Raw genomic sequence first — 25,112 nt, 5'->3', positions numbered from 1 at the left:
ATTACTAAAGGTCATATTCATTATGAACATGATCACATGAGTGAGCAGAATTTTATGAGAAATTAACCTTTAAGAGTTCATCTCTGTACATTGTTTTCTTTAAATCTTCTACCCTTTTTCTTTCTTGTTCTGTGGCAATATTCAGACCACCAGGTGGAGTCGGTGGTATTTGTCGTCTAGTGTGAATTTCCTGCTCTCTCTAATGCAAAATTAGATGTTAAATTTCAAACAGTTTAAACACAACATTTAGTAAAGTTAAAATGATATAAGTGATAAACAACAAACAAACATTTATTATTCAATCTTTCTCTCTGGATGCTGAGAAAAACAATAAATAGCAAACTCAAAAAGATTGAGAAAAAAAATTAACTTCTGTTAATTCAACATGCAAATTGGATATTAATCATTGTTAATCAAGACAACATTTATTTATCAAAACATCTGAAGAAAACCTAAAACTAATTTTATTCATTATTGTTTGGTAACAATTCTGGTCCTTATCTATTCATGGTATTACAGAGCTGTCACTTATCATCTCCCTTCGTTATCCAATGATTGTTGAAACCAACAATGGCCTTTGTCTTTTACAATATTGCTACATGAGGTAAGTAATGCCCCCTTCAATTACAAAACTCAATGGAGAGCAAAATGTACTAATCAATACAATCAATGGTAATTATCTCCCCTGTTACATCACAAATTTCTATAATTGCAATGTACTTCTTAATATATCTTAAAGAATATTAAGATAAGAAGTATTTTCAAAATTAATCATGCTTATTTCAATTTTAAAATCATATGATACAGAATAAAAATAAGCAACATATCCAAGATGGCTGCCTCCAAATATATCTGGAGATCGAGCCATATTGTGTTTTCCTAATCTACCTGAATAATTTAGGTTAGTGAACCTTAATGCAAACAAATCAGTCCATTAAATGTGCTATAGTGTGCAAAACTTCATGCGTGTAAATATAAAAGTGTTATAAGCTTCTAAGCATCTCATAATATTATAGTATCACACTTTTACACATATCAAAAACGTTTAGAATTAACTATACAGCAGATAGATATGTTATACATGCATTCAGTTATAACCATTTACAGCTAACATCTCAAATAAGATCAAACTGTCTTACAAAATACACTTAACAATAACATATCTAAAGCTATTATTAGCAGTTACTCTGAAAATATGAATAACATTATATTCAATATTTATTGAAGGCTTCCTTTGTTTTTCTATTAATATCTTGTTAAACAAAAAACTACAGCTAATTTAAACCAGACAACAGTTAAACCTACTACTACAATATAAACTGGTTCTATATAAAGGTTAAACTTGTTGATGCTATTAGAAAATTACAACAACTCCAGACTCCAGATGGTCCCTGTTATAATGGATTTTACTACATTAGAATATAGCAGATCAAGTCATTACTCTTTTAGTTACTTAGTTAAATTCACTTCCTAGGAGTAAAAAATGCACAGCTTCAAGTAAACCTGAGTTCAACAACATAGTTTAAGCATATACATCTTAGTTATAAAATTTTTATATTGAGGAAATTAAAGACAATATATAATAATTTACTCTTTCAATGAACGAAAAAACAGCAAAAATTCACAATTTGTAGGTATCAGACCTCATTGTGTTGTAAAACAAAAAACTGTTCGTGAATTTTGTTGTATGAAAAAATTACCTAGCTTTTTAATGTTTATAAATACCTATATAAATACTAAAGCCCAATACCTCTACGAATATATAGTCCGACTATGAGATCAGACTTAGCTCCCCACTGAGACTTTCTGGAAACCAGTTTGCCTAGGATTTTTATATGATATATCCCAACTAGACCACTATTATGTCACTACGGGACCAGTCTGGAGGTCTATTTACTACCATATAACTAGGACCATAGCAGAATGACTAAGAATCACAAAGACTCATGCAATGAATACCTGATATCTTGGAATCTCATAAGAATTTCGTGGAGAGCCTACAAGAGGTCTCTCCTCGTTTAAGTTGCCCAGATATTCAGGGGCTGAATCCAGTTGAAATTCCTTTGCCCTAAATACCAACTGATCTTGTCTTTGCTAAAAGTGTGAGAACAAAAAGTGAAAAAATGGGGTTAAAATATCTAAATGTAAAACAAGGGGTTAACATTACTAGCTGTCAAACAAGGAGTTAAAATATATAACTGTAAAACAAGGTCTACTGTGTTAATAGACTTTAATGTGATCAAAATATAAATAATGAGCAAAAAATTCCTACATAAGAGTCAAGTTGGTTAGAATTAGAAAAATACAAAAAAAATAAGTCGTGAACATTTTTTATTTTAGAATACAACCAGGTAAACAATTAAAATCAATTAGCTTTTTTATATATGATTCATATGGATTCAGCATTTACCTTGAGTAAAGACTGTTTGTAATCACGACTGAGTTCATCTCTAAGTCTTTTCCTTTGGAGGTCGTACTGCCCTATAGGTAGCCCACCAGCTGGTGTGTATCTATGTCGGTGTTTGATACGAGAGTGTTCCTCTGATATTTTCTGTTTCTGTTAGGAAAGTTCTAACAAATTAGTCGTCTATTTAAGATTATATGTTTGTATTGTAGGGCTATTGTTCTACACTATTTATAGGTCGACTACCTACAGCATTTGTTAAGCTTACATCAGTCTATTTATAGGTTGACTACCTACAGCATTTGTTAAGCTTACATCAGTCTATTTATAGGTTGACTACCTAAAGCATTTGTTAAGCTTACATCAGTCTATTGCATTTGTATTAAAAGTAAAAAGAATACTACAGGACCATATTTTAAAAAGAATACTACAGGACCATATTTTAAAAAGAATACTACAGGACCATATTTTAAAAAAGAAACAACACTAAATTTCCATCTTTTCATGGTACAACATAAGTATAACTTATTTGATTTAAAAAGGACTGATTCAAACAATAATAATTTTTACATATTTTCAAAAATTTATGAACATTCCTACCATTTCTCCAATCATAATTCACTTTATTTTCTTAACTTTATGAATAATATTTTTAATTTTTTTCCAAAAAATAGTCACAATTTAAAAATGGATTAACAATCAGCAGAGTCAGATTTAGGGGGCATAGGAGGCCAGGCCCCCCCTTATGGAGCTACATTTATAGTAAATGCAGAATTTTTACTTGTTTAACTCCAAACATTGCCTAATTAGGAGGCCCAGGCCCAGCCCCTCCCCTTTTCAAAATCCTGGATCCACATCTGATCAGGACAAAATTCCAGCTTCAACATAGCTGAATAATCTGACTTGCCATCAGAGTTAGCAAATTGTTAGGTTACTGTCTTGTAATTACATGCTCCATAGGCTTACAAGCAAAACAGCTGATCTTTGATTTTTTTTAAAATAAAATGCTACATATAAAAAAATGTTCATGTACATATCATGTATGCAGTAATGTTAAATTGTGATTTAATGGAATAAAAACTTCCTCATGCCACAAAGAATAAAAAATGTAATGAAACCCTGAAGTCAAAACTACTTTTTTCTACTTTCTGTTTGCTGTTTTTACTAGTCTGCACCACTTTCAGTAAACATGATATCCTTCCACTTTCCTGGTTTGATATCCCCAAGCGATGCAACATTTTTTTACATCTAAATAGATGTTTCAATTCAGCATAAACTTTTAATCAAACAGAAAAAATTCAGTCAAGAAAAAATGGACTATTTTATTTAACTCCATGTTTTGACATGCACTGGAAACTGGAGCTGTAATACAAGACTGGTACCTTGGTTTGTGGTATGAGTAATGAGTTTTCAAATATTTGCATATTAATATGAAAATTTTAAATCCTCTTTGAAGTTTGTTTAAAGTGAGGACGGGGAACTCCTTTCTCACTATCTATTCACTCGTGTAGATATTATGAAAACAGACAAAAATATATCATTTTGCTACTGTTTTTGACCCAAAAATGTATACTGGTAAAACTACCTTTTGATACATGTTCCAAAAATAAATTGTTGCACAAAATGGGACTACTCACATAAAGGAAAGTGATGAAAATTGACTGGTTTTACCATATTGAAAATCTATGACAGATCCCAAATGTGTTCATAATATGAGCAGTACATCTTCAATGTATATACAAATAATCTGTTAAAGTTTGAAAGACCCTTGTTGAAAACTAAAGGAATTCATTACACAAAAGGTAACCTTCTTCCCCATTAAACAATGAGCAGGATTTGCACTTCATCCAACCTTCCCATAAATAGAATACATGAATCAAAGTATATATTAGTAGATTTGGTCACTGTTGTGACTTTTACAGTGTTTGTCAGTTATTATTGACTTCTCCCCTTTTTGAATTTACCTTCGAGTTTGGTATTTTTTGTTAATATATTTTTTTAAACTTTGACTTACAGTCTAAAAAATAATATGGTTTACTAATTCCCAAGATAACATTGGGCATCTCAGTATTGTCAAGATCTGATTAATGGCTTAAAATAAATTGTTAAATTGTAAATGCCTAAGTGGATCTGACACAATAGTGAGTGTTTGAGTTCAACAAGAAACCATTTTATTTATAGTCATCTAGCATCAAACAAATAAAACCAAAAGAGGCAACAATTCAACTAGCCTAATTCAATCGCAAAAAATAATGACAAAAATGAAAAAAATTTGAATTGAAATAATTTGTTTGAAAATGTACTAAGCACTGTTCAGCAGAATAACTTATTATCATGTTCTAATGACCCTACATTATGATGGATGTATTTACAAATCAGCCAAAATGCTATTTATCTGCTTATGAACAAATATGAAAGAAAGAAAAATAATAATAAAAGGGCAAAAATATAAATGAGACGACCTCATCCTTAACCAAAAGTCTTTAAATACTAAAACAAAATGACTTGTATCATCTAATAACAAGTTGTAATACATTAATGTACACGTTTAATTCAATTGTTAAATGATTTACTATGACAACACTACTAAATGCATGTATAACATGGCAACAAGCTGAAGTTACATCAGAAAAAAAGGCTGAAAATACATCAGAAAGGCTGCAGTTACATCAGAAAAAAGGCTGAAAATACATCAGAAAGGCTGCAGTTACATCAGAAAAAATGGCTGAAAATACATCAGAAAGGCTGCAGTTACATCAGAAAAAATGGCTGAAAATACATCAGAAAGGCTGCAGTTACATCAGAAAAAATGGCTGAAAATACATCAGAAAGGCTGCAGTTACATCAGAAAAAATGGCTGAAAATACATCAGAAAGGCTGCAGTTACATCAGAAAAAAGGCTGAAAATACATCAGAAAGGCTGCAGTTTATAAATGACATGGACTAAAACATAATGTATAAAAACATGACAACAAGTTGCAGCTAAAACATGACAAGCTGCTGCTTAAAAAGGGACAAGCTGAATCTTAAAACTGACAAAAAGTTACAGCTGAAATGTGACAAGCTGCAACTGGAACATGAAACAAGCTCATTGTTGAAGGCCGTATGGTGACCTATAGTTGTAAACTTCTATGTCCTTTGGTCTCTTGTTGGAGAGTTATCTCATTGGCTATCATACCACATCTTCTTATTTTTATATGAACCTGAAACATGACAAGCTGAATCTTAAACATGATATCAACAGCTAAGATATGACAAACTATGTAGCTCAAATATGACAAGCTTAGATTGAATTATGACAAGATGTGACTAAAACATGACATCCTGTTGTTGAAACGTGAAAATAACCTGTAGCTTAAACATGGCAATAAACTTCAGCTAACACATGGCAACAAGCTGCAGATAAAACATTACTACAAGCCACAACTTAAACAGAACAACAAGCTGCAGATAAAACATGACTACAAGCCACAACTTAAACAGAACATCAAGCTGCAGATAAAACATGACAAAATCCTGTAGCTAAAACATAACAAGCTCTGACTTAAACATGACAATATGCTTCAGCTAAAACATGGCAACAAGCTGCAGCTAAAATATCACTATAAGTTGCAGCTAAAACTTGACAACACCCTGCAGCTAAAAATAACAACAACCTGCAGCTAAAACATGACAACAACATGAAGCTAAAAACATGACTACAAGCTGCAGCTTAAAATGACAACAAACTATAGTTAAAACTTGTCAACAACCTGAAGCTAAACCCATGCTAACAAGCTGCAGCTAAAAAATTACAACAAGTTGCTGCTAAAATATGACAAGCTGCATCATGATAATGACTTACAACATGAAAACAAGCTGCTAAAACATGAGAAGAAGTTAAAGCTAAAGCATGACAACAAGCTGCTTCTACAATATGACAAGCTTTAGCTTAAAATGACAACAAGATGATGTTCAAAACATGACAACATGCAGTAAAAACATGACAACAAGCTGCCTTAAAACATAACAAGCTGCAGCTTAAACATAACAACAACCTGGAGCTAAAAACATAACAACAAGCTGCAGATGAAACATGAGAACAAAATGAAGCTAAAAACATGAGAACAAAATGTAGCTTAAAACATGAAAACAAAATGTAGCTTAAATATGAGGACAAACTGAATCAATAATATGACAAACTAGGACAGACATATGACACCAAGCTGAATCTAAAACATGACACCATACTACTCAAAAACATGGCAACAAACTGCAGCTAAAACATGAAAAGCTGTGGCTAAAACATGATGACATTTTACAGTCAAAACATGACAACAAGCTGAAGCTAAAACATAACTTCATGCAACAGTTGTAACTTAAAATAATGCCAAGACTGAAAAATGATTTGTAGCAACAGTCTAAACACAAAATGTAATGATCTAGGATTACAATACAATATCAGGCTGCATCTAGAGATCAATGCAACATGTGTTTGGCTGAGTCTCAAGCTACAACTACAACTGAAAGCAAAACTTGTTTAACACAATCTCAATCTGCAACTAAAACTCAAGGCAAATTTTTCTAACACAATCTAAAGTTGCAACTAAAACTGAAAGCATAATGTATATGTGTATAACAAGGTGCAGCTTAAATGAAAGGACTGTGTTTATTATTTATATGTGTAGTAACATTTCAAAACTAAATATCTGGATGTGAAAAACAACAGTGGGCATCAAGATACATCTTATGTTCAATGTTTTTTTCTTAAATTCATATCATTTCATGTTTGTTGAAATAGGTATCATTATGTGTGCTATATATTACACAACCGGTATCCCACAAGTGTAACAGAAATTATATGCAAATCATAGGTTGCCTGTTGACAAAAAATGCTGTCTAAAACATCTAAAAAATACACATTAAAAAAACCTACAATTTGCCTTTATTTTCTCGGTTCATTTTTTTCTTTTTTCTTTGTAAGTTATTAAAGCTTTCAAACTGTCAAATGAAAAAGAACCTCACACCTTTTAATTGTCCTTCAATATTTTTTTGTTAATAAGTTATAAGTTTATCTACCAGTTTACCACCTGTGAATTGCATATGCTACAATAGCTAATCAAAAAAACTTTGAACAACTCTCACATAAAAATACTGATGCTACAATGTGCTCTACCAAAAAGTGAAACAAATAATCCATCTCCTAGTCAAAATACACCATTTGTCTATAATACACCATTTGTCTATACCTTTTTTTCAAGAAATTCATTATATTCATTATTACGCTCTTGAGAAAGAATTTTCTTTCTATCTTGATGGTGTGCAAATCCCTTGCTGGGAGGATCCTTTTAAATAATGTATGAAAACATGAATTTAGACAATATGAAAGTATCAAAAAGTTAAAAAAACATTTCTTCATATTTTTTTCCATTACGAACGGCATAGTTTATCCTAAAATCTATTAGCAAGAGTGCACATGCTGGAATGTCTTGCCTGCTTGACTGACCATTGATTTTATGTTGATAGTCCTAAATATAAAGTTTTACTACAAGTATCACATAAACTTAACATGATCAAAGAAAAAGAGGTTAATGTCAGATGAACCACGGGCTGCCAGATAGACATGTACATCTTACAATCATTCCATGATTTAAATATAAATGACCTATTGCACATAGTATCTAAGAAACAAACCTAACCAGGAAAACTTAACATTGACCACTGAACCATGAAAATGAGGTCAAGGTCAGATGACACCTGCCAGATGGACATGTACACCTTACAATCATTCCATATACCAAATATAGTAGACCTATTGCTTATAGTATCTGAGATATGAACTTGACCACAAAAACTTAATCTTATTCACTGATCCATGAAATGAGGTCGAGGTCAAGTGAAAACTGTCTGACAGGTATGAGGGCCTGCAAGGTAAGCACATACCAATTTAACCAAATATAGTTATCCTATTACTCATAATAAGAGAGAAATTGAGATTACAAAAAATGATTACTTTTTTTTCAAGTAGTCACTGAACCATGAAAATGAGGTCAAGGACAATGGACATATGACAGATGGAAACTTCATATCATAAGGCATCTATTCTACCTTCTGAAATATTAAGCTTTTAAGTAGTTAGTGAATGCAACCGTCGCAGCCGCTGCCGGATCACTATCCCTAAGTCGAGCTTTCTGCGACAGAAGTCATAGGCTCGACAAAAACTCAATTTCTATTTCAATTATTGCATTTAGTGACCATGCAACATTCATGTGATAATATGTATATTTATGATGACATTGTGATAATGTGTATATTTATGATGACATTGTGATAATGTGTATATTTATGACATTGTGATAATTTGTCAACTATTGTTATTACTTGAACACATCTTTGATAACAGACAAAATCCATGCAGCTTCATACAGAACATAACTGACACATGCAAGTTACCTTTGTTTATTATTTCTGTAAAAAGTTTAAGGTTATCTCCCTTATCAGATTATGTCATAAAACTGAACTCGCTATTATTTTCCAGGTGAACATCTAATACACAGCAAATTACTGTATTTTTTATTTTATTTCTGTGGTGTACTTTAATATGTTAGTAATTTATGTTGTTTGGTTGCTGTCTCAGTGCAGTAAAACCCCCAAATCTCCTTTTTTCATATCCCCCCCCCCCCCCCCCCCCCAATTACTTAAAAAACACAAGTCTTGATATCATAGAACCATTAAGAAAATACCAGTAAACATGCTGTGACTAAAAACAACATGAAAATTAAATTTGTTGAATGAAAGAAAATACATTAACAATACTAAATGTTTTAAATGAAAAAGTTTAAATGTAAAAAAATGTTTGCACTAAATAAGCACATAAGCCTGAAGCAGCTGTTTAGCTTTATGTGCTGTTCTACTGCATACACAAAGTAATATATATATCCTCTTTACTCTGATTGTCATCCCAACAGTTGATTTCTGATTGTACCTTATTCTGATTTTATTTTTATCCCTTTACCTTTTCCCATGGTTTCCATAGTGTTCCAGAATGTTTGTATATAATTTTCCAGTCAATTGTCATGGTACTTAATTAAATTTGTTCAGAACTTTTCAGAATTTTGTTCTATAACTTGCATGTAAGAGTGAAAGTCAATTATTAATGTAACTTTTAAATTATTAATGTCTTTTTAATAACATAATACATGTATATAATCATGTTATTCTAAAATTTCAAGCATTTTGCATTTAAAGGTAAACAAATTATGAAGAACAGTTTAGAAATGCTGCCTACTATGTTTCCCAGGATTGCTGGAAAGACCTTTCTCATAAAATATCTGTACTAAAAATAACAGGTACAAAATAATAAACCAAATCTTCTTTTTTTGATATCTTCATTTTAGGTCAGGTACAACCGTATTCTATATCTAAATAAATATTAAAACTTTACTTATATCAACCACATTTGAAACATTTAAAAAAAATGTAATTTAACTGTTATAAATAAAATAGGGAAAGATAGATGTCTAATCAAACTAAAAAATCACAAGAAATAACTAGAGGCTCTAAAGAGCCTGTGTCGCTCACCTTGGTCTATGTGCATATTTAACAAAGGACACTCTCCAACATTGTAGACGAGAATAGAATTCATGACAAAAATCTCTGTTTTGTTGATCTTGTATAACTGATCTTTTAGTCTGTTTAGTTTCTCTCTATCTTCTTTAGTTTTTGCTCAAAACACAAAAGAGGGTAAAAAAAATCCTCATTTAAGGGCAATCACTCCTATAAATAGTGACAGTCTACTAACTATTTCAGCAAAATTAGACTTGTTAGTAGATCTTAGATATAAGAAGATGTGGTATGAGTTCCAATGAGACAACTCTACATCCAAGTCACAATTTGTAAAAGTAAACCATTAGTTTGTCTATCTGATCATTTTTGTGATTTAAAGTGTCTATTTATCTATTATAATTTTTATCATATAAGACTAAATACAAAAAAATAGTAAAATCGTCATTAAAGGGCAATAATTCCAATAAGGAGTCGTCATACGATTTCCTCCAAATTATCTTAATTGTAGATCTTCTCTTGATGATCATTTTTGCTTATTTAAGTTTCTATCCATCTATTATATTTTTTAAGATAATAGGCAAAAAAGAAAAAAAATGGTAAAATTTGTCATTTAAGGGCAATAACTCCTATAAGAAGTTGTCTAACGGTTTTGACGTATAAAAGACAATTGGTAGAGTTTAACATTCTGAACATTTTTGCTTAAGTCAGATTTATTCTATTTATAATGGTTTTCAAAATAATAGACAAAACTTGCATTTTACCCCTATGTTCTATTTTTAGCCATGTCGTCCATCTTGGTTGGCAGGCAGGGTCATTGGACAAATTTTTTAAACTAAATACCCCAATGATGATTGCGGCCAAGTTTGGTTAAATTTGGCCCGGTAGTTTCAGAGGAGAAGATTTTTGTAAAAGTAAACGACGACTACGGACGACGGATGCCAGGTGATGAGAAAAGCTCACTTGGACCTTTGGGCCAGGTGAGCTAATGGCTCCTCAGAAACAATTCTGGTTATATTTTCCTAATCCCAACTAATCATTCTACTTTATCTTAGTGGCATTGTAAATTGTGGATAAGTAAGAAAACTTACAAGATAATCATTATATTCCTTTTGCCGTTCTTCTCTGAGGTCTTTTGCTATCTGACCGTGATCATACATTTCTGGCTCAGGTGGAGGTCTATAATTTTGTTGAGAGTTTCTGTACAATTCTTCTCTCCTTTTGTTTTCTGTATCTTTTTTCTATAAAAACATTTAATGAATACTATAAGTACAATGCATTAACTAGCATTCCAATGTTATATTCAGAAGAGTTACTTTCCTTGGTAGTTTTACAAGAGTTATCCTTCTTGGCACAATGAATAAACTAGTCTTCCAATATTATATTTGTTCCCTAAATCTGGTTACTTTTGTACTTTTGAATAAAAGAAGACATTGAGAATATATGTCAATGAGACAGTAACCAAACAACAAAAATAACCAATAGTCAACTATAGGGCAACCTACAGCAATAGATAGGTGTCTATATAATATGTCAAGAATTCTAAATCCTCCCAGGTATATAAATATTGTGAATTAATTAATCAGAAACTATCCAAGTTTATGACATCAAAACCAAATTCTCAAAAATAACAAAAAAAAACTAGTTAAGAATGGTCTAATACTTTCAAAAGAATGAATTTACATGCTTTCTTGTGCCAGTTTTATTGTTGAGAGAGAGACACTTAAAAATAACAACTGTGAACTCTCTAAGGAATGCGTTCCTATCTGAATAAAAAAAAAAAAAAAAAATACTAAGCAACCAAATAAGACCTAATTTCAGCCAGTCCTTATTAAACTGACAAGTAATATATAACCTATAAATCAAGGACACTTATTCTGTCAACTTTTCTGTCAGACAAGATGAGATAATTTGGTTTCAAACTACGCTGTACCAACACATTCCACAAAAACATACAGCAAAATCATATAAACTGCAAAAAAAAAACTCTAGCTACAAATAATTTCTTTCAAAGTTATCACAGGACCTTACTGCAATGTCAAATTAAGGAACATCTCAAAGTTATTCAAGTATAATGAAAAAAAAAAATGAACTAGATTTTTTTTTAATCAAAGTACAAATTATACCCACAAAAAGTTATTTGTTATTTTGAATAAGCTTTAAAAGCATTAAACAAGCCAAATAAAGCACGCTATTGTGTATACTAATTCATTATGATAATAGCCCTTTGAGATTATCCTTTAAACTTCTAAACATGTAAAACAATAAACACAATGTGTAGCTATCAATAAATAACAAACAAACCTTAATCGTCAACAAATACTGGTGTATTGTTTTTATTTTAAATGAGACAAAAGGACTGAACTCAATACATTTATATAGTTTGTCAACATATTGATTGCTCTGGTTCACTGATTTATTTTATGCCTTTTAATTGCTATTTTTTACACTAAATAAACCTTAAGCCGATAACAAAAGACATTGTTTACTGAAAAATCTTATCAAAAATAAATAGAAGGAATATAAACCTTATCAGGTGAAAATTATACTTATCATTAGAACTCATGAATGAAATTACAGTCAAACCTTTTCTCAAATGTACCTTGATTACACTGAAAAACCTGACAAAACTGAACCCATGCGGTTGAACAAAAATTCCTTCTTGTATTTAAGTAATTAAATCTGTCAACATTGAAAACCTATCTGAACCCATTCACATTCATTGGTCTCCAACATATTATTTAAAATAGAAAATATAAGTTTTAAAAATACCTGTATACCTGTTAATCAATATTAGTAATGAGGTTAAATGAAGTATACCAAGATAATCTAATATGAATTAAGTAATAAAAATATATGAATGGCTGCAATGAATAAGTATTATCAAAAGCAAGCTTTTTGACTTCATTGAATTACCTCAGAACAAAAACAGACAGAAACGGAATTCAATAATATTCAAATAACAACTTCACTTTTGATAGGATTTAATATATATGTGCCATCTTAATGGGTAATATTTGGGCATCAATGCTTTAATTCAACAATCAGTCCTCTTGACAATCACACGTACAAACTTTGTGTCCTCTTGATAAACACACAAACAAACTGTGTGTCCTCTTGACAAACACGTACAAACTGTGTGTCTTTTTGACAAACATGTACAAACTGTGTGGGTAACAGTTAAGATTGAATATACATGTGCCATCTTAATGTGTAATATTTGGGCATCTGACAAACACACATACAAATGATGTTGGTACCAATTCTCTTCACCTGTAAAATGTCTTATAGATGTATACCCTGTATACCCCACATCTCATTCAGAAACAAGATATCCATAAAGAAGCAGCCATTATTTGTCAGTTAGATGATTAGTAGTCTCACAGCATCTACTTTAATGAAATAAGATAGTAGTTGGACAACGGCATTATATTAAAGAAAGATGTGAAAGTTTCATTCAAATCCATTCATTTGTTTAAGAGTTGTGTGTAAATAATTCACCCTTTGTAGATGCGGCAAAGTCCAACCATGTTTTGCTATGAGAATTCAAAGATATAATTTCAAAAATTATAAATTAAATTGTGAAGTGTAAAATTCCAGTTCGGCATTAGCTTTTTGAGACTTTCTGAAAGTTTCATTGAAATATAGTCAACAGTTTAAGCAACATTGCAGACAATTAAGTGTGGATGGTCAAGGAAAACAAAGGGACACAACAATCAATGTATCTCTGACTTTTTTAAGCAGCAGTATAACAAGAAACCGAAGCCATCAGTCTTCTCATCAAAATATGCAGTTGAAAATTAAGCTGAGAACTCGCTGTAGTAAAGAACCAAAGACATGTTAATAATGAATAGGGAAAACACTCATGCTACAATGACATGGGTTTTAATTAAACAGGTATTGTGCAGGAACTCACTGAAAAAAGAGAAATATCATGGTGCAAATATTATAAAATATAAATAGGTGTGTCAAAATTTAATACGTAAAGTGTTCATTAAAATAAAATGCTGCAAATAAATATAAGATGTTAGCATCTACTAAAAGGTTGACGAATGGCGCCATCTAGCAGTGATACCTGGGCTACAAATTGATTGTACTCTTGTTGGCGCTGATCATCTAAAGTCCTACGGGATTCCTCGTAACTCCCTAATGGTAAACTATTTCCTGCTGCTCCTGTTTTATAATATACTGGTGGGGTTCGCTAAAAACAATTAAATGTAAAATCTATTCATCCTGATCTGCTTAAGATTCTATATTGCTTCAAGGAAGATTCTTCAATACTACTTAAGATTCTATCTTGCTTCGAGGAAGATTCTTCAATACTACTTAAGATTCTATCTTGCTTCAAGGAAGATTCTTCAATACTACTTAAGATTCTATCTTGCTTCGAGGAAGATTCTTCAATACTACTTAAGATTCTATCTTGCTTCGAGGAAGATTCTTCATAATACTTAAGACTTCAACTTTGTATCTGATGAAAACACTGATACTTTTTTTAATTGTATGCTTCAAGAAGCTAAGTCTGAGAGGTATGAAAAGAAAAATATTTGTTTTTGTACTTTTATACTTTTGACACAGTATCAATTGTCTTAATTAGAAAATCTTATGATAGGATTTTACCATCTATTGAGAGATAGAAGAGTGGAACAATCTATCAATGATACCTAGGCAATGAAATCAAATGTAATATTCTAACAGATTTAAAACAAATAAAAAACTGGTCAAATATATTCAATCGAAAAGGTATAAATAAAATGAATACATGTAGATGAAGTAATTCCCTTTTTTACTACAACACAGTTATCTCCCTGTCAATAGTACTATCATGGAGGTCCCTGTCAATAGTACTATCATGGAGGTAATTCAATTAAACAAGTGATTTAATTACATATGTTGGAAATTTTGATTTTGTGCTTTTATGAATAATTAATCATAGCATTTTAGTGACTTGTTATTATACTAGTCCAGAATCCGTTACCATTAGTTACATGTGAAATGACATTTGTGTTTGGTTTACTAAGTGACAATAGACATTTTCCTCTTTTTTAGCCTAACAAAAGCAAACCATGGAGTGGATATTTGCATCATGAAGTGGAAAGATTCTATCACTGCATCAAGTGTGATACAATATTTCTGCACTCCAGACAGTTAAATTTTCAAATTTTAAATAAAAGGTTTGTCAAGCTTTTTAAATATTGATATTTTTGCTGTCGAGAGTGGAGATAGTATTGCACGAGATTCAGTGGTGAAATTTGTTTCTCTAATGATTTCTGGATGATACATGTTTGTAGGCAAACTTTTTCACTGATCTAAAAAAAAGATGTGTTCTCTATATGTGTTCTTTAAACAAGACTTCATCAGGCATAGGAAACAGGAAATTCAGAAGAAAGCAAGACAATTTGATGTCATAATTGAATTTTGACCAATGAAAAACTGAGATTAAACGAACAACACATTGATTGTAAAAAAATAATCAATCTGATGGAAAAAATGTAAATTAGGTAAGAATAAGAGAAAAGCTGTTAACTGGTTCTCATGCACATAAAATATCACATCAATATTATCCCACTAGTCACCTTCTTGATTAATAGGAGGATAGACTGAACCCTTCATATATTGTTTCTGTTTCTGTTAACCAATATTAAAGAAAGACTTCATTTCTGAAGGCAGCTGGAACTTGACTAGTATCAGTAAAAATGATGAAACCAGCCACCCAAAAAACAATTAGATTAAACGTCTACATGTACATGACAATACAATATATATCTTAAAAGTATAATGTTTAATTAGTATTGAAATATACATGTACAAGTTAAATAATGTTACAATGTACATGTATAAGTTAAATAATGTTACAATGTACATGTATAAGTTAAATAATGTTACAATGTACATGTACAAGTTAAATAATGTTACAATGTACATGTACAAGTTAAATAATGTTACAATGTACATGTACAAGTTAACAATATTACAATATATACATGTACATGTATAAGAATTCAAACAAAACGTGAAAAATTGTTAAATGATTAGAAATTCATGCATTATATGTATAACCAAAACTTAAATTATTATTTATAAATTATTAATTAGAACTCTCAAGTGCAAAGGGCTGTCAAAGTACCGTAGAGTAAAGAAAGTTTGAGTTTTCTAGTAAAATAATAACTAAAAATAATCAAAAAAATCATCAACTTTTAAAGATTAGATTTGCTATAAAGTAAGTTGAAAATAAACCACTTGAGAGACAGAAACAAACAGATGTAGTGTGACTGTATACCTGTTGTTGTTGGCCTTGCTCTGGTTCCCCTGGCTAAATGAAAATTAGATTTGATTTCATAGAAAAGTCATTAACAAAAAAAGTATTTATTAAGACTAATATTAATTTTATAAGAATTACTGAAAAATGTGACGTTATGTCAGGTTTATTTATATCTTGATCTTTTACAATTGTATCATAAAATTTGACATTCAAGAAATAATATATTACAGCCTTTGGTTTATTTGATTTTTTCTCATGGGTACCCCTTGATCTTTATGTAATTTTATTCTAAGATAAGTGCAAAAGAGCAAATGGTATTTCATTCATTTAATGAGAATTGCCAACAGCAAGTGGCTACTAATTCAGTATGTTAACATGGAAGCTTACAACATCACTAAACAAAAACAGAAGAATAAAAACATCTTACAGGAGCTCTTTTAACCAAAAAACTTAAAGAGAAAAATAGATCGAAATTATACTGAACTGTTCATGACTTAAGGATGTTCGCTACTCTTGGTTTTGACATTTTGTTAGATATTATGAATCCTCTAGTTTTATCCATGTAGTGCCAATAAAAATTTTGCTTGCTAACTCCTACTTTTCTTTTCATAATTTTATGACATATAGTTGAAAAAGCCATTTTTGAAAATCTTATAAAATCCTTGTTATTTTTTCATAGTTTTTGAAAGAACAGAGGTGCCAATGTTAAATGTATGAAAAATCTAGAGATAATCATTTCCCGCCAAATTTTCAATTAATTATTATAATCTCAAAAGCAAAGGACATGTCATTTTTTTTCTATTTTCTAAGTTCTGTTATTTTTATACTATCTATTTATAACAGTCTTTTATTAAGCTTGTCTATTTATAACAGTCTTTTATTAAGCTTATCTATTTATAACAGTCTTTTATTAAGCTTGTCTATTTATAACAGTCTTTTATTAAGCTTGTCTATTTATAACAATCTTTTATTAAGCTTGTTTATTTATAACAGTCTTTTATTAAGCTTGTCTATTTATAACAGTCTTTTATTAAGCTTGTTTATTTTGAAACAGAGGAGAGAACATCCATAAAAGAATTTTTTCTCGTAAGTTTTTTTGCGAAATTGATCTCAGAAAAAAAGTACTAATTTTGTAATAAAAGATGAAGAAGAGATTAAATATTTATTTAACATCCTGTTGGTACAAACATTATTTTGTATTATCATTTAGTATAGACGGAACATGAACACCTATCAAAACACAAGGACCACAAATCTATATAACTCTATGTTATTCCTTTGTTTCTGAATATATATCATGAATAAATACATTTTAGTTTAACATTGTTTATAAACCATTTTAATTTTCTATGAAAAATCATGAGGCTGTTACTCAACTTGTCTCTAAAGTCTCTTAATTTAATAATCTAAAAAAGTCATTGCTTATTTCAAAACTTTTTTAAATACATAACTGGAGGTCATAATTTCCAAGTGCCACAAACTGTACCCATCAGTATTTACATATGAAAACAGGAAATTATATGATGATTATGTAAATATTTTACCTTATTCATCAGGTCTTCATACTCTCTTTGTCTTTCCCATTTAATTTGATCTTTTCTTTCTCTTTGTCTAATATCACTATTACTAACATAGCCAGAAGTTATCTGGAAAAAAAAGAGCAAGCTCAAAAAACAACAGAAAGCTAAAAATAGCATATATTGTTGATATGTTTCATTCAATTACAATAAATTTTAACTAGAAAAATTTATAATTATACAATCAAGTATGCAATCATTGCTGTTTATCTCTCAAGGGTTTATTTTGTTCAACCTTTTATAAGACCATACTGCTGTTCCTCTAAAGGATTTATATTTTTCATATCCTAAGCAATGAAATGAAACTGTGTCTCCAGACACTATGGGAAGTTGTAATTATTTGAGGGCACTCCTTATCAACTTCAAACAGCAAGGAAATCATTATAAGGGGACAAAACATTGACTGCTGGAACACACTAAAATTGAGGGCTGAGTTTAAGAGTTTTCAACAATGGCCTTTCTTTGAACATTTGTTCAGCTTCCATATATATATATACAGCAATAGTATTCAGATTTGCTGAAACTGTCACTTTTCTGAGACACATACACATTCCCCTATGTTGGTATGGAAAGGGGGGGGGGGTTTGCGGGGGCTGGCTTTAGTAAGACTGAAATTCACCTGCAGTGCCACTGTATCTCAGATTCTTTCATGTGCCACAATGTGACATGTATGACATCAGTATCACAACAATATTTTCAATACAATACTCTTTCAGGTACCACTTAATGTGTGGCATCAGTATCAATGTCATGAGCCATTATGTAACATGTGTACATTAGTACCACTTCCAGACAGACTGTCATATGCCACTATGTGACATGTGTGGCATCAGTACCACTACTACACAGACTCTGCCATGTGCCACTGTTCCATTACACTACAGGTTGTTATATGTGTAACTCTATCAAAGTAAGGCATTATTACCACTAAAACAAGCAGTTTTTTATTAAAAACTACAATATTACTGAGTATTCAGTCATGTGGCATACCCTTGGTGGGTGTGACATTTTTGCATGAAAAAGAATTCCACTGAATCTGTTTTATTAGTTGTAAACAGAATGTTATATCAATAGTTGCTAACTACCTTTTTACTGTACAACAGTACACTTTGTAATTGAGGTCATTTAAATCTGATGCTTTAATAGTCAGTGCTATGTATCATATTCATAGTTTTCTAACAACTATACAAATTATTTTTTAAAAGTAGTAGTAAATATTTCATCAGTCAAGGAAGCTTTCATTACATTTTTCCATTTAATGTATAGAAATGATTATAACAGTAAACACCCATCCATGGTGAATGTCATAATACAATTCTTTCCTCAATACAGAAGAAAAATATTTGTAATGAAATTGAAATGGATTTCAAATCAAATGTTCAGTCTGAATAATACTTTTACACAAGCAATATTAATGTGTTTGCTAATTTCTACACACTACTTAGTACAATTTTTTACAACATTATATAATGAAATAAGCAATGAATGCACTGATGATTATGAAATGACTGTCACTACGACACACAGTTATTATAGAAACCATATATTATTGCTTTAAATTTAAATGATGAATTACAAGAATTTCAACAAATTTTAGCATGATGATATTTTTTACATTTTTTTATTATCACACCGGTAATATTTCTGTAAAATATATTATGTCAAGAAAAATGGACATGCCTACATTAGTTAGAATATCTAAATAACTTGTGAAAAAAATACTTTTTATGTCTTTATCGTTATCTTCTTTACACACATAAAAAGATATGTTGTGTAATATGACTATGAAATAGCAACCCAACAACATCAGGTGTCCATGTAGTATGGCTCAACATCACCTCAAGTTTTGTTAGGTACATGTACATAACCACAGGTACATATTCTTGTAAAGGTTAATGGTTTCAATCCTTTTATAGTTTTCAGTGCTGGTTTCCAAAATTTTTGCTTGTCCTTTTCAAGATTTTGGTATTAAAGGCAGGTCTTTGTAAGTCCCTGTTTAATTTATTAACAACTTTTCTTAACTTTGGACAATTAAAATATAGGCATATGGTGTACATGTAGATTCTTGTCTATTATGTCTTTTCTTGTTTTAATACTTTTATAAGGGTTCTGTATCATTGACATATACACATCTGTTTCTTTTTATAGGTTATTTATGACACTTGGATGGAGAGTTGTTTCATTGGCACTCATACCACATCTTCTTATTTATACTGTAGAACCTTGGTGGCTGAGTAGCCTTAATAGTTCACTTACAGTATTAACACTGAGGCCGTGAGTTCAAAGCATCGTAAATGAAAGGTGTGTTTGACTCCAATCTCATTTAACTAAGATTACTAGTTTTCCTGACAAAGGTCTATGGTTTTTTCCTCCACCAATAAAAGCTGGTCATTATAATATAGCCAAGAGTGCTGAAAGTGGCATTTAACACCAACAATCAATCAATCATATTATCCAGTATCAATCAATCATATTATCTAGTATCAATCAATCATGTTATCCATTATCAATCAATCATATTATCTAGTATCAATCAATCATGTTATCCATTATCAATCAATCATATTATCCAGTATCAATCAATCATATTATCCAGTATCAATCAATCATGTTATCCAGTATATAAAGACTAAGAATTTTCTATGGTTCCTTATGACATTGTTATACTGCTATGCATTCCAATAAATATCTTCTGATGATTTAATACGTTATTCCTTTTTTCACTATTCATATATACATTTTGTAGGTTATGTAACAAAAAACGTTTACTGACAAAAAAAATATTTAGGTTTAAATCATTATGAAATTCTTTTCAAGTTATATTGTTACCAATTTTAAAAACAGATCAACTCTGAACAGTTGTGAGTTTTATGTTCTGATTTGATGACAAACAGGTATGTTTAGGATATTTATTACAGTGCCATTAAATGATTTTATAAAATGGTGCTAACTCATCTCCCTATTTCAGACTAAAGCTGTTAAAATACAAACTTTAAAGAGAACCTTTAGTCTAAAGACTCTAAAGAGATATCACTCACAGTTTATCAATTACTGTAACAGATCTTACTGTTTGTACATAAAATCAAGTAGTATAAAGGACCACATTTAAAAATTATACATAAATGTACTGCACTGCAACAGGGGACTTTCTACCTCCTAGCTCACACATTCTAGTTCTTGTTTGTCCTCAAATTGGTTCTAGAATCCCTTATTACTTCATAAAATCATACATTAACCTGACTGACTGATACTTGCAGGATTTTGACATGAATATCCCCTTATTACCTCAGAAAATCATATATTAGTATGACTAATCCTTGCAGAACTTTAAAATGGATATTTCCTCATTAAATCATACTTTACTCCTGACTGATCCTTGCAGGATTTTGACATTGATATATCCTGATAACCTCATAAAATCATACATGTCTGACTGATCCTTGCAGGATTTTGACATGGATATCTCCTGACAACCTCATAAAATCATACATGTCTGACTGATCCTTGCAGGATTTTGAAATGAATATCTCCTGACAACCTCATAAAATCATACATGTCTGACTGATCCTTGCAGGACTTTGAAATAGCTATAGATATCCCCTAATTACCTCATAAAATCATACATGTCTGACTGATCCTTGCAGGATTTTGACATGGATATCTCCTGACAACCTCATATAATCATACATGTCTGACTGATCCTTGCAGGACTTTGAAATAGCTATAGATATCCCCTAATTACCTCATAAAATCATACATGTCTGACTGATCCTTGCAGGATTTTGTCATGGATATCTCCTGATTACCTCATAAAATCATACATGTCTGATTGATCCTTGCAGGACTTTGACATGGATATCTCCTGATTACCTCATAAAATCATACATGTCTGACTGATCCTTGCAGGATTTTGACATGGATATCTCCTGACAACCTCATAAAATCATACATGTCTGACTGATCCTTGCAGGATTTTGAAATGAATATCTCCTGACAACCTCATAAAATCATACATGTCTGACTGATCCTTGCAGGACTTTGAAATAGCTATAGATATCCCCTAATTACCTCATAAAATCATACATGTCTGACTGATCCTTGCAGGATTTTGACATGGATATCTCCTGACAACCTCATAAAATCATACATGTCTGACTGATCCTTGCAGGACTTTGAAATAGCTATAGATATCCCCTAATTACCTCATAAAATCATACATGTCTGACTGATCCTTGCAGGATTTTGTCATGGATATCTCCTGATTACCTCATAAAATCATACATGTCTGATTGATCCTTGCAGGACTTTGACATGGATATCTCCTGATTACCTCATAAAATCATACATGTCTGACTGATCCTTGCAGGATTTTGAAATAGATATCCCCTGATTACATCATAAAATCATACTTACTGGTCCTTGTTGGTTCTGAAGAATAGGATCCCATCTATTATCTACCATGGTACTCATTTTAGTGCTATGTTCTGGAATAAATTAAAAAAGACCTCCTTTAAAAAAATAGTGATGATTAGGTAAAGTGTCAACAGTCTTAAAGTACAAACCAAAGTAAAGAAAGAAAGAGCACTTAACAGTTGATGAAAATAACTATAAACATACATGCATCATAGTCAATTATTATAGCAAATCAGAATTAACCCTGTTTGTACCAGTATCATTCTACTGGGACTAATTATTCTGATTCTAAGCTGACAAGTCTTTGCTTTTCTCATAAATGCAGCTTGCTTAGCAGATAAACATCAAATTCAAATTCTACAATTCTTATGATTAAACTTATGACCCCCTCTTTTCTTTCTAGGTGAACACTAACTAAATATACCACAGGACTACTGGTGCAGACTTTTGAGAAAAGTCTTATATGTATTTGCAAACTGAAATTGAACATAAATCTTATTCTAATGCAATTCTTATGTTAACATTTTTTCATTGGCTAAAATTTACCAGCAAATGCACAATTGACACGTCTTGAGCCGCCATATATAATCGCTGGAATCCACAAATATTCGATTAATACAACATAATCGAAAATAAAACAACACCTACCTCAAAAAAGATGTTTTAACATGTTTAATGAGATCTTATATATCCAAATCTGAATCGTACAAGTTTAATAAACAAAAATAACCTTCGGTTTAAAAGTTTAAATGACATCATTTTTAAAAGCTCTCATGTACATGTACTCTTTCTTTCTGTAATGCATTAGAATAGGAATAACAGTACTGTAGGTAAAGAGTTGCCACCGTCAATTGAGATTTGATGGCCACAAATATCTGTTTCATTGGCTCCCCTATACGTCACCATTAAAACTGTGATTGTGACCGTCAAATCGTCAATTGACAGCAGCAACTCTTCAACTACTGTACTGTAATAATTCCTTCATTAACATGATTAAGCTTAGGTTTACCAATGAACTCACTCTTCACTTACAGTTGAACATTGTGTGACATGGAATTTTTATAATTTATTGTTTACTCCTCATAGAATTTTATTAAATGCTGTACAAGTTTTTGTATTTAAACAAATATTAGTAGAGTAAAAGTATGTAAGTACTGTTATACAATATTTGTACATGTATGAAGTAAACTTTTACAATTGTGTTCAGTATTTAAAAAAATAGAATAAAAAAAAATTAAAAAAAATATTGCCCAAACATAACATAGCTTAAATGTTCAGAAAAAAAATTGGGAAAACATGGGAATTTACTTAAATTTTTCCTTTTAATGTGTTTCATAGGACTGTTTTATGCTTTAATGAAACCTTTAAGGCAGTTTGTGTCATCGTTCTAACTTTTTTGTGAGTTATATTTATATTGCATAACAGTCAGGTAACAGAAAAAACAAGTAAATTCTATCTATATTCCAGAAATACAAAACTGTTTATGCCATTGCAATGTATGTTGACTGAAAAGAATTAAGTAGTGAAAAAAATAGGTGACAAGGATAAAAATGTCTGTATATATATTGTTGAGATTGGATAAGAAGGAAGTTGCCATTTATGATTAATACATGTATCTCCTTGCTAAACTAGACTGAAAGTTTGACAGTTGTGTCCTTCACTGAATTTATCTTTTACGTCATGTATCTAAATGTGCAATGATTTCAGAAAACTTCTTTAAACTGTATTTTCTGGTCATAATGAAATTATACTTGTATTTGTTTGAATGTTGAAAATCCTAGAATATATGTTATATTTAGTTTTGAAGTACATGTAGTAAAAGTTAAAAAAGTAGTAATCATTCTTTAATTTGTTTGCAAAACTTTTTTGCGGCATTCTAAAAGTGACATATATGTCCTTAGCGCAGTCTGCTGACAAGTGATACATATGTCACTAGAGCGGTCTGCAGACAAGGGTCATATACATGTATGTCTCTAGCGCAGGAAAAGGGACAATATTTGATTCATCATTTTTATTTCATTATTATTCTACTACTGGAATTAACATTAATTTTGTATTAATATCTATTCTCTAAATTTTGCTTCGGTATTATAAGTAAATATTTGCGTTTTAATCTTTTAATGCGTTAAGGATTATACTACTAACCTGATTAGAACCAAAGCAATTAATTTTATGCACTTCCGTTGTTGAGAAGCAGTCGATGAAATCGCGTGGTTAGCAACCGAATAGTCGTTGATTTCTAGCAATCCAAAGTATATCTGATGTTGAATTTTGATTCAGATGGACCAATGTCGCATATTATCCAATTCTGAAATTCATATTTAAGTAATCTACCGTTTAATAAGTTGTTTTGATTGTGTAGTTACGAAGCACCTTGCAGTTATCAGGGAAGTACAATAATTTTAAAGTCCCAAAAATATCCGGAGAAAACACGACAAATATTCCGATAGGATTCTTTCCATTTTGAATTTTCCTTGGAGTTCGGTATTTTTGTTATTTTACTTTTTAATTGGCAGGTATTAAATGATATGTCTTTAGGCTTTGACAAATTGTGGCATATTGCATAAACAACACCCAAGATGAATTTTAACACCATTTCTTATCGAAAAAGAGATATAACACTGGAATAGTACAGCTATATAAAAAGTCATGTTTTGGTGGACCATAGATACATAAATAGCCACTATGGCTATTATATCCATGGGTGGACAAACTTGTATACATCTGTCTCCGAAAAAATCATGACATTACATATAATAAATTATACTTAAATAAAAACCAATCAACGAAACAGTTACTGTGATTTTTTTCTGAGAGACATTCACTCCGAGGCATTTTGCTGATGCAGACTACCCGATTAATTGCTATTAAGATATAAAGCTAATAAATACATATCCAAGGTCAATTTTCAAGA

At 30.8% G+C, this 25,112-nt stretch overlaps 1 protein-coding gene across 31 annotated transcripts in view; it reads right to left on the bottom strand.

Annotated features, from left to right (window-relative positions):
* The window catches only part of LOC127737434 (trichohyalin-like), a 66,948-nt gene extending 42,338 nt beyond the window's left edge, over positions 1-24,610 (bottom strand). For 22 of the 31 annotated variants that reach the window (XM_052248233.1, XM_052248279.1, XM_052248294.1 and 19 more), the window contains exons 1-9: positions 24,344-24,610; positions 22,199-22,269; positions 17,753-17,854; positions 16,227-16,259; positions 14,022-14,147; positions 11,038-11,187; positions 2,411-2,557; positions 1,960-2,094; positions 68-199 (exon numbers count right to left, since the gene is read on the bottom strand). In XM_052248233.1, the coding sequence (XP_052104193.1) occupies positions 68-199; positions 1,960-2,094; positions 2,411-2,557; positions 11,038-11,187; positions 14,022-14,147; positions 16,227-16,259; positions 17,753-17,854; positions 22,199-22,255 (882 nt within the window). In that variant the 5' untranslated portion in view covers positions 22,256-22,269; positions 24,344-24,610. Of the gene's footprint in view, positions 1-67; positions 200-1,959; positions 2,095-2,410; positions 2,558-7,632; positions 7,729-11,037; positions 11,188-14,021; positions 14,148-16,226; positions 16,260-17,752; positions 17,855-22,198; positions 22,270-24,343 lie in introns of all 31 variants that reach the window. The other 9 variants (XM_052248192.1, XM_052248177.1, XM_052248162.1 and 6 more) reach the window with 9 other exon arrangements.
* Between the last annotated feature and the right edge of the window lie 502 nt (positions 24,611-25,112).

This window comes from Mytilus californianus, unplaced genomic scaffold (assembly GCF_021869535.1).
Source record: "Mytilus californianus isolate M0D057914Y unplaced genomic scaffold, xbMytCali1.0.p SCAF_1, whole genome shotgun sequence".
NCBI classification, from domain to species: Eukaryota; Metazoa; Mollusca; class Bivalvia; order Mytilida; family Mytilidae; genus Mytilus; species Mytilus californianus.
The sequence above is the reverse complement of the archived record's forward strand: the minus strand, read 5'-3'. Positions and strand labels throughout refer to the sequence as shown.